At 40.0% G+C, this 18,479-nt stretch overlaps 1 protein-coding gene across 6 annotated transcripts in view; it reads right to left on the reverse strand.

Moving 5' to 3' along the window:
• Nucleotides 1-5,540: 5,540 nt before the first annotated feature.
• Nucleotides 5,541-18,479, reverse strand: part of RIMKLB (ribosomal modification protein rimK like family member B) — a 46,939-nt gene continuing 34,000 nt past the window's right edge. For 5 of the 6 annotated variants that reach the window (XM_074825767.1, XM_074825765.1, XM_074825768.1 and 2 more), the window contains 4 exons: nucleotides 12,658-12,888; nucleotides 10,696-10,782; nucleotides 7,583-7,786; nucleotides 5,541-6,152 (listed from right to left, as the gene is read on the reverse strand). In XM_074825767.1, the coding sequence (XP_074681868.1) occupies nucleotides 5,689-6,152; nucleotides 7,583-7,786; nucleotides 10,696-10,782; nucleotides 12,658-12,888 (986 nt within the window). In that variant the 3' untranslated portion in view covers nucleotides 5,541-5,688. The remainder of the gene's footprint in view (nucleotides 6,153-7,582; nucleotides 7,787-10,695; nucleotides 10,783-12,657; nucleotides 12,889-18,479) is intronic. The other variant, XM_074825769.1, reaches the window with a different exon arrangement.

Here is an 18,479-nt window from a genome sequence, read left to right on the forward strand (position 1 = left end):
GTGTAATTGAGAGCAAAATTTGGCTCTAAAATTATTCCCTCCCACCTTAATTTGAAGCTGCAATTTATGGTATTGCTGAGAAACTTGCTGTGTTTCAGGAAAATATAAATTGAGAATATGAAAAGTAGACTATTTTATGATGATACAGAAGAGTTATTAATGTACACAGAAAGAAGTCTGAAACAAGTGCTAATTCTTTACAGATGTCATGGGAAATAAAATACTGCATCAGGAAACTTGGAAGCCTGTCTGCAGGCTCATATTCTTCCACTTTGAATGGCATTCCAATTGTCTGATATTTACCTCTGAGTAAAATACAGATTCTCCTCCACAGATGAAGTAAAAAAATATTAAGCACCCAGCACTTTTAAGTGGTTTGAGATTAAGGGAGGGAATTACCAGAGAAGGATAAATTGTACAAATACTTAGATATAGCTGTAAGGGCAACGTAAATGTGTCACCCCATCATCCACAAACAGAAATAATCAGCCCCACAGTCTTTTTCTTTAGCACATATATTCTCCCATCTGTCCTCCTTACAGGATCCTACTCTATTGAATTTTAATAGATTTAATTTAACATTCTTAGTACTAGTTTTTCATACCTATCATCTCCTAATTGATGCAGTTATATTTTATGTTCACCTGGCAAATGAAAAGCATTATATCTTTCAAAAGCCTAAGCTAAAAGAGTACACTTGAAGACAAACTACCTTGATGTGATAGAGGAGGTGGAATTAACGTATTACAGAACTATCCCTCATATACTTACATGAGGGGACTCACTTTTGTCTCATCTGAGTAAAGCAAAGGACAATGACAGTTTTCTTAAAGGTCAACATGTATAAGGAGGGGAAATAAGGAAGTACGATTTTCTCTAAGGATCACTGTTAAAGAAATCATTCAAGAAGTTTCATCAAAATGAACTGATGGGAAGAAAGGAAAGCAGACAAGTTAGCAAACTTACGAAGGTTACAGTAAGAGCAGAAAAAAGTCAATTTACCTGACAACAGGTCGGTTTTGGATGTCACCAAACTGCTGCATTTACCATTTTACCCGCTTGCATTACTGGGGGGAAAAGTTTAGGAAGGAACATTCTCAAGGACTTTTCATAAGTTCTCACTCTCGCCATCGGAAAGGGGAGAAGGGAAGGTTTTCTCTGGATTGTTTGACTTTTTTGGCTCCTGAAAAGTTTTGCAAAGAACAGTAACAAAGTGTGAACTGTTAGAACACATTTCTGTGAAAAAAGGGAGAATAAGTCACACAAAATAGAGCAACAAATACCCGAAATTCGAGCATCTAATTTGTGTCATCGGTTTAAACAAATGAAAAAACAAAAACTTTTCAACTCAAATTGGAAGTATGTGAGGCTTGGAGACATCCAACAGCAGGCCAAGATCCACCATCAGAATGCTCCAAAAGTCACCCTCAAAGGTTAAGAAAGACTTAAAGAAATAAAACAAAGGAAAAGGCAGCAAACATCTGGTTATAAATCCTGCAGTGTTCAGTTTAAAACAATTCCTAGAACAGTGAAAAAATTAAAAATGAAAAAAGACAGTAGCAACGGAAGTTACCTGTCCGAGCACCTACTATTCCATAGAGAGAACAGGAGTGGGTCGTGTGTCTCACACCAGCCATAAAGCCCATAAACCTTCTCAAAAAGAGTGAGCCATGAGAAAGATACTGTACATGCGATTTGTTTTCAAAGTCTCTCTAAGCCCTTAAGGTCCCTTATGTATTTAACTGACAGATTTTTGCAATAAGGGGGAGAAAATATTTAGCAAACGTCACTGGTTTCGTTTGTTGGATTTTGAAGTCCAGTATAACATCTGAAGAAGCATCTCCTTTGCGTCTGACATACACAGATGTTCCAGAGGTTATTTCCTGAGCAAGTATCACACATGAAAGATAGCACATGAAGTGGCAGAAAACACTCCAAGAGCAACCATCAGCTCAGAACATTAACAGTCCAGATATGCATCAAGCATCGACATTGTGTTACGGATGAGGTGTTGGAACATTCCAAGAAAAGATTTTATAAAACAACATTAAAGCATCAAATACAAGGCTTAAGATACAATCCATACATTGACATAGGAAGACATCAATTATAACATGGTAAGTTGAACAGAAGAAAATGCCCAGCGTTACAAAGAACAAAATTTCATTGGATGTAGTTTAAGGAACTTATTCTTGCAAACAAGAGTTTCTAACTGGCTCTTTCAAACATTAAAATATACAAAAAATAGTTGTATCACCATCAGCTGTATTAGCACTATTGTAATCCAGCACTACGTTGACCACTTTTTCAGCACATGCTTCCAAACCAACATACGGAGATAGTGTTAGTGCAACTGTATGAAAGTTTAGCATGTGTTTTTCAGCATATGGAACTGAAGGAAATACAGTGTATAAAGCTGACGTCTGTGAAGTTCACCTTCCACGGGAAACCCTGCCTGGTTACCACAGGCTAGATTTGTTGGCATTTTTTCCCCTTTAAGTAAAAACAAGACACCCCCTCGCACCCCCAGCCCATTCTATACATGTCACTGTTTCAGGAGCAATGAGTAAGTAGGGAGTAAATACATGAGACAAGTGTGCCCCTTTGTACCAGTGAACCCTCAAGCAAGGTTTTCATGCTATATCAATACCCAGTGTCCAAACAAATGTACATAATGTTTCAAATCCTGTGTCCCTCCCTGACCACTATGCACAGACGTATCTCAAACTAGCAATGGAAGCACCAACCACAGAGGAGCATCTTATCCCACGGGAGCCAAACGGTAAATCTCTCAAATCCACTGTTTGTCTTTCAAAAAAATCTTAACGTTTACTTCACAAATTTTACTACTGTGAGGTGTAACCTGGACATTCTGAAAGGGTGATGGAAATGAAAAGATCTTGTGAGCCACAAAATACTATGGAGACTCAAAAAACAGTCCAGAATGTTCAGTTACCAGCTCTTTCCTTTAACAGATGCTTCCTGTGATAGAAATACAGAGGTCCTGCTATACCAACTAACACGTTTACTCCCTGCTGTTATTCCACGTGGTCAATGTGTGCCACAGCTGAAAAGGGAAGGACTGACCCTATCAGCCTCTCAAGGAGTGCAGGCACCTACCAGTAAAAAGGAAAAAAAAAAAAAAAAACAACAACAAAACAAAAAACCCAACACAAAAAAAACCCCACACCACCACCCAAATTCCCCTCAGATAAACAAGCAAGGGGAGAAGAGCCCCTGGAAGAGAGACTTTACTGCTCAGTGACTAGAAAATTAGGTTTCTTTCATGTTCTGTGGTTCTCTTCATGGAAGTTAAAGACCTTTATATTCTTCAGGTATAACCTGTGCGCTTGACGGCTCAGGAGGAAAGATTTGAAAATACCTTTACTGCTGAAGTTCCTTTTCTTGCTGGACCAGCTGGTCCACTCTGCTGCTTAACACCAACAGTCAACCTTTCACTTGATTTTAATAATAATATTTAATTCTACAAAAAAAAGCCATTTTATTACATTCCTTTTAAAATAAAAAAACCAAACTGTACAAAGAAGCATGATCAAACCTCCGTAAAGCAGGTTAATACTGTTCTGTTTATTGCCTCTTGAAGACTCTCTGCATAGTGTCCGTGAGTTGTGTTTAAGGTCCAAGTGAAGATAAAACAGCAGAGCAGCAGAGAGGTGAGGAAGGGCCACAGAGGTGGGCAGTGCAGAGCCTCAGAGGGTACATGGGACATGCTCCATTAAAGTATCCAGAAAACAGCAGCATTGCACACACACAACCCCCCTCCAAACAAACCCTATTTTCACAAGATTATTTTTCAATTGTAAACGTTTTACTTTTTGTTTTTAAAAAAAGAGGCTTATCTTTATATATATATATATCTATAGTTCCAGGGCTTTATGAACCCAGAGAATGAGAAAGGAATGAAAAGGGAGGAGAAGAAGGAGGAAAAGGAAGGGAAAGGTAGGGACTGAAAAATGGACTCAGTAGCAGTTTTGGTTATCTGTTTTCCAAAACAGCTCAAGGCTAATGAGAAAATGCACAGCCAGAAGGACTAAGGAAAATCAGGCAGCCTGGAAAAAAATTAGGAGCTAAACAGCCAAAACCCAAAAAGAAATAAAGCAAAGCAAATGCACACACACAAACACACACAAGTGTGTGCACTCACACCACACACACGTAAGGGTCCAGGATCAGTTTGTTAATTGTTTGTGGACCTAGGTCATATATTTTAGTTTTTCCTTAATTCTGACTGAGCTCTCTTCTTTTTTTTTGTCTTTTTTTTTTTTTAATTTTTCTTTTTTAAATCTGCTGCATGTTTCCCAAAGCTAAGAATTGATTATTTCTCCCCAGTTATATACTCTTTGGATTTCTGCCAACATCAGCTTTTACGATCAGTGGGGAAAAAGTAAGCCTGGTAAGTATTGTATGAACTGCAGCTTTATTCTAAAGTACCTCTAGATGTCTAATCACTTTTAACCAACTCTTCCCTCCTCCACACCTTACCACGTTTCCCCCCAAAAAAAGGCAAAAAATAAAAACAAAACAAAAAAACCCCACCCCACCAATGTACAGGCTTTTAACTCAGTGTTTTCTTAACAAATAGTCTGCAGTGTTTTCACTTTGGCCACTGTTAAAGATGCAGGCATAGAGAAGGGAGTGTTGGACTAGCATGTATTAAAGAAAAAGGAACATTAACATTGCAGATCTCTCTCAAAAAGACTAAAACACTAACAAATACAAGTCGATGCACGTTTGCTTTAAACTAGTGTAATTCTTTTTCACATTGGATTAAACATTATTTTGTATACCAAACACTACAGTGCTGTTTATCTCCTTCAATCATGCAAAAAATAGTTAAAACGTGCCACTTCTGCCACAAATAGAGTATGACCAATTCCCCTACATACCTTCCAAAATCAGGATTTGAAATGAGAAAAACACAAGTACTAAAATCCTCCTTCAAAAGCTTTATAACGAATTATAGATACAAAGCTGCCAATTAATACCAAGATGGCACAAATTACAGATTTGTACAGAAAGCTCACGTTAAGTCAACTGACACTTCTCTCAGCCTCATCATTTGAAAGGCCATATCCTGCAATGTCAGAAAGTGATGACTTTAAAAGGATTCTGAACTTACAGCTTCCATCTACAAGAGTAGGAACAGTAGGTGTCCAGGAACTTTGATATACCTGGTATTTAACACCTTCAACTCACATTGAGGATTTGAGGCACTCAGTAATTTACAGGATCAAGCCTTACAGAGGTAGAAGAGACTTAACTGGTGCAGTAATTCACAGAAGTTTCTAGAGAGCTGACAGACAGCTTTCTGAAAATCTTCAAGTGTGAATCATGCTTCAGTGCTTGCCTGTGAACACACATGAACTGCAATACATCTGGGGAACAAAGCGGCATCCAAATAAAATTCCCACTTAGGTTGTGAACTGAGCATCTTTTTTAGAAAACTGATGCTGAAGAATGAAACAATTTTATGTTCTGAAAAAAGTAGGGGCAGCAATCACAGCACACATGCTTTTTGCTCTCTTGATTGACCCCCCCCCCCGCCCCTCCCCACCCCTGCCTTTCCTCATTCCTCTGAGCTTCTCTGATAAACAGCATTGCAAGTTGGTTTAAAAAAAAAAAAATTTACAAGAGAGAGTTCTGTTGGTCATCTATTTACACGTGGCATCACTCCACAAGAAGTTTGATCTCATTGGCTAATAGCTGGTTCATGTTGAATAGAGCCCCCGGGAGCTTGGTGAGCAACTCTCTCTCCGTGGTCTCAGGGTCGCTGTCGACAGAGCTGGAGCTAGCACTCATATTGTCGACAGTGGCACTAGCTGGAGGGCCCAGCTCTGGCTCGCTAGTCTCGCTTGCCGTGGACACCACAGAGAGCAAGGACATGCGCCGCGTCAAGCGACCGGGGGTAAGGAGAGAAGCGGCATAGTCCGCTATGATACCAGCTACATCTAGATTACAAGCCTTGTCAAAGGCAATGAAACCTACATTTGCATTGGCCTCGCAGACGTAGAATGAACCGTCGTCCTTCATCAGCAGGTCAATGCCGCACACGTCCATCCCCAGGATGTTTGACACTTGGACTGCCAACTGCTTGCCTTGTTCACTCAGTGAGCACATCATCCCTACGCCACCTGGAAAAAGTGAAAAAAAACTTGCTGTCTGTAGTCTGGTCACAGGTGACTGACATCCTTCTCAACTGGTTGGTGCTTTTTGGTTGGGAAGCCCCAAAGCCAGCCTGCAAGCATACTGCTGACGACTCAGAAAACAACCTCCTTTCCACAGTGACTACTAATGAACCTGAAGCCACAGCAGGATTTCAAAAGATTCTGACCTGCCAAAGGCAGGTCAAGATTATGACTTGTTTAAAAGAAAAAACAGTTAAGTGCTGACTTTTCAGTCAAGAAGGTTATCATACATTTTTATGATCCTGGGATATTAAAAAGATGGCCTAACAAACCACGCTTGTTCCGTCTAAGGTAAAGGCTTTCCATATATATTTGTAGGTTATCACAAGAAATCTTTCAGCAAAATTAAACCAAGTGTTCCTGATAAGACTACAGCTCTAACAGACATAATTGAGGGGGATGGAGGTTAAGACATCATCATGTCCCTCTCAGCTTGCTATCATAGGTTACTGTCTCTAAAGCAAGAATTAGGGAACATTTGTGTGTAAACCTCAGCTGGTCCAGCTCACAGCCCATCATCTAAGTATTAACCGACTCAGACTTCATCTATCACAACACGTAAGTTTAAAAAAAAACAGACAATAACAAACAAAAAACCATTTAGCAAAAGATTCTTTCAGGCTATATTTCCTCAGCATCAAGTAGTACCTAAAACCTCTCACGCGTTTTGGGCATTTTGACTAACCAAAACTGTACTACACATGAACACATTTTATCCCACCCCTGCTCAGGTTCAGTGCAGTTTCAGACAGGCAACCTCAACCCTCCTTCTTCCTTCTACCCTCAGAAAGCCCCCTGTCCTACACTGAAAGCGACACAGAAACTCAGTTCTGACTATGCTGCAATCAATGCAGTAACCTTCCTCTTCCTCCCAGACATGATATTTTGGGAAAAGGTTGCAGTGTGGAACCTGACAGACTTAAGGCAGCACACCAGCTGCATAATGTGATCCAACTGTTTATTGCCTTCAACAGTTTCCTCCCTTAACACTCTCTTCTACCCTCTTGCCAACTGGCTGTCTCCTCTACCTTCCTCAGTCTAGTCTTCTGTCTTCCTTATCTGTTCCCCTTACAGGATGAAATGAATGATAACATGGCATTAGCATGACACTGCCACTACCACATCAGTGGCCCCGTCTGTGTTCCTAGAACTTTCCCCTCCTTTTCATTGATCCTATCTATCTAATACCTTGGGCAGAGATTGTCTCTCCCTCACACACATCTCACTTAATCCTCACTCTCGTGCTTCCTCTGTAAACCCCCAACAGTAAGCACAATTAATACAAAATAAAACCTGCAGCTTCTTCCAGTTGGGTTTGTGATTTTTCAACTGGATTGAAAAACTCTGATCAAAACTATGAACAATGCTTTTCCTACCAAGTGAGCAGTTACTCTGCATCCTCCCATCTGTTGAGCAGCGGAGCATGGTGCCCACCACACGGCCTCCTACTACGATGACACGTACATCCTTTCCATGGGACTCTTTAACATATTTTTGAAATAAGTACGGGGCATCGTGACGAATCAAATGGCTTAGGTCTGCCAAATGGTGCTTGTCTCGTGCCAGGAACACAGCTTTACCTGTATGAAGAAAAGAACATTGGAAGATTGGAAGAAGCTACCAGATTTGAGCTGTCTCAACGACTCAGCACATAAAAGTAAAACCTCCGACTAGTATGCTACCCATTCTCACAGGTCCCATCTGTAGCTTATACCAATTTACAAATTCTTCTGTGGACATCAGTGTTCCACTGCTTCAGTGCCTCTAAGAGTTCAAGTACTGACAGAGATGAGAAGCCATATGAGGAGTAAGAAAAAAAAAAAACAACAAGAAAAAGAAAACAGCCTTAGATAAAGGATGTGGTATTGTAATTTCAACTCCTTTTGGTGCAAGTCCTTAACAAGAGGAAAAAAAGGAAGAAATAAAGAGCAGCAAACGTTTAATTAATAACACAGTTTTGTTCATCCAAGAGGACTGGACCCACAGCCTACAGCTTTGACACATGGGAACCAATGACATGAAACTGTTAAACCAGACAGCTAAGAACTCTGAAGTCACTAGTGTGCGACTGCAGAACCAACCGCTTCTCTTCTGGGAAGTTGCTGAGAGCTGCTCTTCCCAATACTTACAAGAGCTCACAACTCCAGAACAAGGCTTTGCAGTGGAACAACTACGTTCAGAGGAAAACACTAGGCTCCACAATATCCACGATAATTTAGCAGAAGATTCCACAGGCCATAAAATGGATGGAACGTACTAAAATTTTGAAAAAAACTCTTTAGAAATCACTAACTTTTCTGCAAGCAAACATGTCAAGGACTTCGTTTTTTTAACCTAAAACATGTTATTTCATTCCCCTTCAGTTCTAGAGCACACCAAAGACTTTTTTGTTCTGTTCCAACTTTAACTAATACTGATGAAAGTCACTCCTGAAACAGACTCTACCACTTTTCATCTCATTTCTAGTCTCACACGATGGCATCCCTTTCCATCTTTAGACACATTTCCTAACTCCTCCTTCCCTTTCTTAAGGACTCTTGTGTGTCATATTAGATTTATGTTTTGCAATAAGGCTGCACTTTTTTTTTTTTGTGGCAGAATTGTCACTCAGTTATGCTACAATATTAACAGAGTATAAAAATCAATTGATAAACTGGATATCTTAAGGAAACAGAAAAGTGGCAGTAGTAGAACTAGGAGAAATAATGTGCTCCAAAGCCCAGCTGGAGCAGCCTCTGCTTCGCCAGGATTTAAGGTCTCCATAACACAGAACACTGCTTGAGGAACGTGGAACTTCTCATCACAAACAATCAGAATGTAGGCTTAAAAATCGTGACAAGAAACCAAAAACCTCCATGCGCTTTCTCCCATTCCCAAATTTAGCTCTCCTACAGCCACTTAATAATCCCACTGTACTCCTCAAATGGGATAGGAAGAATGATGCCTTGGAGGGGAACTACTTCGTTCTTGGGAATTATGCAGCATCATGACATCTTGGCAAAAATAAGATTGGCACATTTGCTGCAGCAGCAAACTATGCAGAAATTGGGCCTAAAAGAGTATGACTTTCATTCATCAGCCAGTACCTACAACTGTGTTAGCTTGGGTTTTTTAAATACAATTTGCAAATGGCTGCTCTTCAATTAATTTGAAAAAGTTTCCCCAACTCTCTTAACGTGAAATGATATGTACTGTGCATAAATTTGCATTAAAATATCTGGAATTTAAAGTGCTCCAAAGGAAAACAGAGATTTACATGAATTCTAGCTAAAAAAGGGAGAAGGTGGTCAATAGCTGCAAACTCTGCAATTATTCAGTAAATCTTAACAAGAGGCAGTGTCAAGTCAAATCCACTGTCTCAGACACTTCCACAGTTGTCAAATTCAGCCTGCTGCAAAGTCAAACTCCAACTTGGCTTCATAGCTCCACAAGCACTTTAAAACCATATGAACAGGTATTACTGCCAACAGAAGCAGGTCTGATCTTTCTCTGCCCCAGTCTTTTGCTCTCACTCTTTCATTACATCAACGTAAGCATTTGTGCAAGTAAATGCTAATTCATGTAAGGAATTAATCCAAGTAAAAATAATCCATCTATATTCATCCAACATCAGTTCCTTAATCCATTTACCACGTGACTACAAAAACACTCATGGCAGCACATGAGATGCACCAGAGCAGCACAGAGTGGGAACAAACTGACAGACAGTAAGAACTGACATCTTTTTATTATGCTTTTGTTTAAGGTAACTGCTGGTGTATGTGCTTAAACTTTAGTTTCAGTCTCTTTTTACTTCTAGTATTTAGTAAACTGGTTTTAAAATAAATTAAAAACAGTGAAACCTCCTGTGCAAATAACCTCTGAAACCAATTTTAAACCCTGTTTCCTTTAGTAGATCACTATCTAACATTAAATGAAACTGATGGATTGTTTCATATTCAACACTTAAAACAAGACTGGTAACAGAACAATTTAATCTGAACCTGCTGTATTATCACCAGCACTGTCAGAGATATTTTTCTGAAAAACAGAGATCCAGTTTGACAAATGATACATGAGATTTCATTCAAATCAGAATCCTAATTATAGACAAAGTAGAAAAAAGTCAAATTAAGACTGAACAAACAGATTTCATTTCTTACGCCTATTTAGAAACATCCCTAAAATCCATGTAGGATTCTCTCTACTTCCCCAAGGCCAGACCTTCCGTTATTCCAGTTCAAAGCTTTCCTCACAGAAGTCACCAATGCACCAAAATTTTGAAGCCCTATCCCCCCTCCTATTGCAAGACTAGGTTCTACTAAAACTGCTTCCCAGTGTTGCAGCCTATTCAACATTCAGAAGTCAAAAGGAGGTAGAATTTAGATGTACCACAAAGAAGTCCAACACCTAATAGACGACCTTCTTAACTATCATCCCTTGACGAGACACAATCTTAAAGAGTGCTGCTCAGAATACTCCTTGCCCTCACCCCTGACCTCACACCCACCTCGGTGACCCCGCGTGTTCTTCACCACCATAGGGAACTCCAGCACTTCCGCCTCATCAATCATTTTGGCAAAATTCTCATGACCACCTGGCAAAAAGAAAACCAACAACATTATGTGCCACCAATCTGGTGTGGCCAAATTGGGGATGTAATTGCCACACATTCCTCCCACCCTTACAGCTTAGATAATGCAGAAAAAACTATCAGTTAAGATAGAACTTGGTCATGGAGCATGATCAGACTTTGAAGGTGTTTGTGATCCGTGGGATACTAACTCCTACTTGCTTTGAAATGGAAGACACAAGTTGACAAAGGCCTCTTGATCACAACCCCAAAAGGCTCAATCCAATCTTCCAAATCTGAATGCCCAGATTCTACCATCTTGTTCCAGTTTATCCCTTTTACTTTATCAACTCCCACCTTTTCAAATGTCTATCAGGAAAATAGCACAGACTTTAACACCAGCAGCAGTTCCATCCAAACTACTAACCAGAAAAGCAACATGGAATACAAAGACAAGGCATAATCCAGAAAACAGCAAGAACCCACACCTTGTCACTCCACCTCCCCCCTTTCCAAGACTTAAGTCTCCTGCACCTCATTCTCCCTATTTCCTGAAGTAGTACGTCAACCTTTTCGTCTCATTGCACCTATAAAGACCTTAGAGAATAGCTTTTAAAGACCATTCACATGATTATGGTTGATACTTCAAGGTTATTTGAGTTCCGTTCAATTCACAGAGGGCTGACCACAGTACAAGAAATACAGAAGAGAAAGTCAGCAAAGGGATGAGACTCCTCTTAACAGCATGTGCAGTAAAGCACAGAAGTCAAGCCAAGACACTGGTCACAAAGCCAGCAGCAGCCATCACTACCCTGCCATGGATTTTAATGCATGTCATGGAATAACGTGTCATTCAGCACATCCTGTTTCTCTTGGCAAAGCCAGCTTTCACTGATAACTTGATACTTGTGTTTAAAAAAAAAAAAAAAAAGAAAAAAGAAACAAAAAGGTCATGCTTCTGTCAAATTCCAGAGGCAGGCATTAAAAGAAGTGGCAGGGAGTTATGAACAGAGATGTTCTGCAGTTACCCCATCATTTGTGGTCTCCCCTTTCGCCCCCAAAAAATTAAAAACTCATTCCTTTCTCAAAGAGCTAGAGCAACCACATCTATAAAGAAATGGCATGTTTCTCCTCAAATGTGTTTTCAAAGTAATTGATGGAAACCCATGTTTTTGTTTTTGTCAAGTTCCCATTACAAAAGCCTACTGGTGCAAAGGGGAGGAAAGCACTGGTATTTCCCGAGAAGGAAAGGAAGGCTGAGAGGTATCTTCAATTCTTTAATATATTGTAATTAAAAGCAGAAATAGCATCAGGGTAGCTCAGACAAATGGTTCCTCTAACCTAGCACTCTGTCAGGAACCACAGACTCCAGCAGCAGGCACAAGAAGTATTAACTGTTCTGGTGGGGAAGCAAACCCCAAACCATTGTTAGAAGTTGAACATCAGGGCCTGTACTCTTTTTGCCCTTTCACAATAACTAATACATTTGCAGATATTTTTATTCATATAGAAGTTTAATCTACTTTAATGATCTAGACTTTGGTAAAACCCGATAGTATTCTATGACATTTAGTTCCCCAAGTTCTTGTCTGTTGTTCCAGGCAATTGGAAAAGAGTTCAAAGTGTTTCAGTAGTAACAGCCAAAGTTAGTCGCTTGGGAGGCTGAGTTACAATTAAAAGTTCTCTTCCCAAAGCATCAGAGCTAATCAACTAAGCCAAAACCAGAACTTGAGTGTTGTGACTTTAATTTCCTTTTCTGGTTACTGAACACTTATCCGTGGAACTAGCCTCACGCTACTTAAATCTATGGATCTCCAAAACCTGACTCATATCTTTTGCACTGCAAAACCATAAATTATGGTAGGCAACTATACTATCCTTTTGATCCAAAAGCCTTACCATATGAAAATGTGTCTGGAAGAGGCACACCATGACCAGCAAGTTCTTGAAACGTCCAGAACTTGTTGACACAGTTGAGGATGGCTTGGGGACGATTCATCAATCGACAGCCCATCTTCTCTAGGTGGCGAAGGACTGTGATATCACTGTCGCTCTGGACCCAAGGTGTTGGTACACGCACAACCACCACTTGTGGGTAAGCAGTAATGAGCTCCCCATTTACCCGGAGACCTAAAGAAGGAAGAGAAAAACATCCCGATCAACTACAAGGTCTTCAGGAGGAGGTAAACAGGCAAAGAAATACCACCCTATATGTGATGACACCAGCGGTACCAGACTGCAACGGTGAGCATTAAAACAGTACAACTCTTCCTAAAATGCATCTTGTCAGTTATGCTGTTTTGTACACGTCACTCTTAACCTGCTTAAAACTAGGACTAGGCAAAGAACAGATGGTATTAGGGCACACATTCCTGGGCTCCTTCCCAGGGTGAAGGACTTTTTTTATAGGTGGGCATGTCATCCTTTCTATGGGTGCTAGCTGCACACTACATTCACATCAGCAGTATCAGTATCTCAGGAGGTTCCTGCCTCCCACCACTCATTCTTGCCTACATGATACAGTTCATACCTTTCCCAGTCCCAGCTGTATTGGTCCCTCTGATTGTGGTATCACGTTACACAACATGTTGCCAAAGTAACAGAGATTAGATATGACCCTCAAAAAAAAAAACCCCAAAACAGCGGTATTTTTAACACAGATCATTTCAACAATCTGATTTATATTATGTATTTAGAAATAATTCTACCAGCTGACAGAGCAGCACCCTATGTTATTAAGGCAGGAACTAGAAGGAAAGCCAGCTTTGCCACCAAGACCAATGTATTACTTAATCATGACCTATGTCGTGACTAATCATGACAGACCACCTCTCTGAAAAAGAAACACTGAAAGACAGGCTGCAGGAATGGGAATACGATAGCATGGGACGGGAAGGCATCAAGGTCAGTGAAGACAGTCTGGTAGCATCTGAGGATGGGAGAAGAAAAAAAGGCAAATAACGTGAATATCAAATCCTAATGTTCAAAGTAAAACTTTCTGACTTCAGCATAAAATACACAGCTCACACTGCTGTCACCTTAAGGGTTAAAAAAAAGAGAAAGAAGGTGAGCCGAGAAATCCCAGTGCATCTGCATTTTTGTGCCTGTGGAAGGCCATCTGTAACCATTCAGATCTAGCTCAAATTAATTACCTGATTAGCTCTATTACAAAGATGTTACTTTTCAAATACAGACTTGCATCTACTCAACCTGAAGACACATATTGCCAGACAACACATTTCATTTCAAGGTGCATTTGAATTAATGGGAGGGAGTGGGGGGCAAGGAGAAGGGAGGGTGTCCCCCACTCTGTACTTCCCGCTTTCTTTTCTTCTCCCAACCAGGATGTATGTTAAGAGCTTGCCTTAAATATAATGAAGCAGCCACCTAACTCCCAAAATGGAAGCAGAAGTACGCTGCCCAGTCCTAAGGACACAGAATCACACTCTGGAAAGGCCAAAACAGAGCCATAGCCAATACAAACCCCCTTTTCCAATCTCCATTGCCATAATTGCAAAGAGATGAGAAAACATAAGCAGACGGGTGCTCTGGCTGCTCACCTCATTAGCACCAAGCACTGCCGCATTGCAGCTGACATGACTTGCGTGTTTAAGCAAGCAGGCTTCAGACACACACACACACACACCATTTTATAGAGGCATCTCAAGCAAGATTAAAAACAAGACACTGCTAAAAACCTAAGCAGAATGTGAACATCAGGAAATGGACTACCATCTCCTTTAGCCAGTAAAGGAGTACAGATTCAGCAAGCAAAAGATTTTTAACTTATTGGCCAGATTCTATCTTACACATGTATTTTCATTTAGGTGCATGCCCAATTACACCCACTGTTCGCCACTGTAATTGCATGCGTGTCCTGATCCACATGCAAGCTGTGTAACAATCATTTTAAAAAGGACTGCATTGTCTACAGAGCCCCAAAATTGCCACTGCATCTTTGTTGTGAATTAAAACTAAATAGTCTTCTAATTCATAATCTTTCAGAGTCTATTTGGTTGTTTTGCTTTAAAGTCACATTTCACACTGAAGTTTTGCACCATGGAATCTGAAAAACAGCAGTTTAGGGAGATGTATATGCCTCACCTGGAATTCTCCTGAATACCTGCATTCGATTTGACTATCAGCCTGGTGTAAATTCAGCCAGGCCACCATCCCCCCTGGAGTGACTTTGGAAGTACAATGATGCTATCAACAGAACAATCTGAGCTTTTGTTCCAGATTCAATCATTTTCTCTGGTCTGGATACTGTTCTCCATAGAACAAAAAAATTTCTCTCCCCTCATAGAAGAGAGTTTACAAACAAAGAGAAGAGCTACTCAATGAAATGTATAATTTGAATCACTACTACTGACATGCGCCATAAAAATTAGCTGCAGTCTCCCAGCAACACAGTGCTGCAAACAGAAGCAGCTTTATTACAGTAAAAAGAAGAGCCAGATTCTGCCATTTTGGAACAAGCTTGTATTCAGCATTCCATCCGAAAACCAGCAGTTACAATCAGGTTAACAGTCATTATTGCCAAGTGGGCTGATAAAATAACATTTATTCACTATGATGTGCTGGAAGCAGTAACACAGAAGATATTAATGCATCAATTAATTTCTTTTCCAAAGAACCAATTAATGAATGAGAAGAGGGAGAAAGGAGAAAAGATATGTTACAGAGATATTACTTAAAGAGTGGTTAAGAAGTAATCAAACTTTTTTTAAAACCGGAAATGAACTCTCTTTCCTTTGCAGCAATAGTACCATCTTGGTCCCAGAAAAGCAGTAGTGAGTTATAGTCACAGTTGCTTGTGGACAGTGAACCGACCTCACAAACATACAGAAGGCAGATGTTCAGATCATTCAGAAGTACCTTGACAAATAATAAGTTGGTCCATTTTCTGTCATGGGCATCCACTGAGAAAGCCACTGCAGACACGGCAAACAGACAGCTGTACAGTCCTTTGAAGTACCAATACTGAGAGCCAGGAGAGGGAATTTCATGCTTATCTAATACTACAAACTTTACCAACATATATATAACGACCATTTTACCAGTGCCTGGGGAACAATTTCTTAGGTCATCATAAAACATTTGGGTATTCTTTGGCCCTGTGAGATAAAGACTGCTGAGTTGGAACATCACACTATAAAATCAGATGTAAATCCTGCACTTGAACAAGACCTGTTCTTTCACTTAGTGCCAGCTTGCTTTATTTTTCCTCTGCAAGATTAAACTCTACAAAATGGAATATGGTAGACATTTAACATTACACACCAAACTTCACAGTATTCAGATGGAAGTGCAAAAGGAATGTTTGCAATGCGAACTGTAATCACCTGGGAATGAACTCAACCAGTTACACTACATCCCTCAAATAAAGCTGAAATGCCTCAAGCTTCCATCAAAGACAGCTCAAAGCAGCACATGACAGAACTGAGTGGGTAAACTCGTGATTCCTCATCAGTTGGCCCAAGTGGTCCTGCTGCTTTTCATTCCCAAAGAACAGCAGGTGAGCTGGAAGTGCAAAGCAGCTGGTCTCTGCTAAAAAGGCTTATTTTGACCCAAACAGATTAGAAGCTATCACATGAACCTGTGAAGTCCACAGAAAATGTACATAGCATTAAACTCTAGTGAAGACAGAAGAAAGAGGCAGAAACTTCTACTGCTGTTACCAGTGAGATCAGAAGACTGGTACCTACGCCCTAAGAAAGTTCTTGAGACTGTAACATCTAACATAGTAGAGCCTATTTGCAGAGCAAGATACTCAGGATGACAGTAGCCTCTCAACAACCTGATTTAGTACAATTTTAGGGTAGATGCACATACTTTGGAGAAAACACAGAATTCTGGAACTTCCCAGCCCTCATTCATGCATGCAGCGTTTTATTAGTACCTTCTGTCTCTTCCCTATGACAAATTTATCTCACAATCACAATTTCTCAATTAAAAAGCCTCACTCTCGAGAGGGTTATCATTTAGGTGGCACACATTCGAAATTAAATGCCTCAAAATACAGACATACAAAACTGATTTATCCTGACTTAACAAATTGCTGCCCATCAGCTAAGGCTCCTAAGCTGTGTGCTTGTTCCCACCCTACAGCAAAACACAAAGCAAAATGCTTGACCTTAAGCCTCAGTGAAGGGATTCTATAACAATGAATCTCACTGCACAGCTGGGACAAGCTAAGTGCCCAAATACAGGCATCGTAACAATACCCCATAAAGCCTGCAAGCCAAACACACTTCTGCAAGTCAATCACAACCACAGCCAGAGTATGTAAATTCTTAAACTGCAGGCTCACACCTTTTACAATCCATAAGCACTGGTCCTCATCTACCCAGTTATCCTACTTTCATGTGCTTCAGAAACTCCACAAAGCACTTCTGCTGGATGGCATTATGGATGGCTAAAAAGAATCAAGATTTCAAGAAACTGTGTGCAGCTTCTGAACATCTTAATTCACACCCAAGCAGCATTTTAAATTGCTAGACATTTTTGAAACTCATTCTATTGAATCATTCCAATCTCTACAAGAATCAGTTCATCAGCAGATTAATAGCTACTGCAAAGCAGTATCTCATGTCCAGTCTGCATGTTATGAACAATTGTACTCTCAACTGAAACAGAAGAAACACAGTTTCAGGAGATAGATCTAAAATCTCAAAGGTTTGCAAGGACATCAAAAACAATTACTTTTACAGCTCTCATTACAGCAAACATCAGCCATTTAAAAAAAAAAATACATCTCAGTAATATCAAATAAATTTATAAAAGTATTTTCATTCCAAATTATAATTTTGGAAAACAGCCAAAAAGAGCAAACTGAGTCACCAAGACCATGAAGTACTTAAGACTCAAATTCAGGTCTTCAAATACAATATGTGACCATAAGAACCATAGCCAACTTCTTCAATAAAATGGTATGATACAAAACTAAATGCTTACAGTATTTAATACACAAGCAGAAGGAGACCTGGATAGGTTTACATGTAAATCAAATTACTGAAATCAAGTTTCTATTTTTATACAATGTGAATCATCAGTATTAATTGATAGACTACGACAGATGAAAAGACTGGCAATGTCAGAAGCTATGGCCTGGGGAAGAAACCCAAAGGACATTGACGTAAGAGTAATAAAGAAACTTTCTCAGGGAGAAATACTACATTTACGTTTACTTCTACAGGTACGTTAGAAAAACCTACATCAGTAAACAGGTTTCCATGATGAAAAACACCAAGCCTTTCAATCTGTGCCTGAAGACTGATTAACTGCCTTGCTACCCATGGAAGTTCATGACCTATCGTATCACGTTTCTGACCAATGGATCAAAAGAGCAGGAACGATGCACAAAAGGTGGGTTTGCAGAAGTTCCCTACTCAGTGCTGCAATAAATCCAGCAACATAAAACATTCTAGTTATTAACCTTCTTTCAAACTGACTTCCAAATGTATACATTTCACTGTATTTATCCGAGAACTGTGTGACCATGACAAGTGCCCCAACATGACAACAAAGTTAAATTATTCCCTCTAGAGCATGGATAGCTATGAAAGGAATCCTCACCTCTGCGGCCACAGCTGCCACAAGCAGCCACTTCTCAGAAGAAGAATCTAACCTCAGTGACTGCATCTGTCTTTGGCAAAACCCCTAAGGAATGCAAACTGCTCTGAAATATAAACTAAAACTAAGCAGGGAAAAGGTGTTTC

This window comes from Strix aluco, chromosome 5 (genome assembly GCF_031877795.1).
Source record: "Strix aluco isolate bStrAlu1 chromosome 5, bStrAlu1.hap1, whole genome shotgun sequence".
Lineage (NCBI taxonomy): Eukaryota > Metazoa > Chordata > Aves > Strigiformes > Strigidae > Strix > Strix aluco.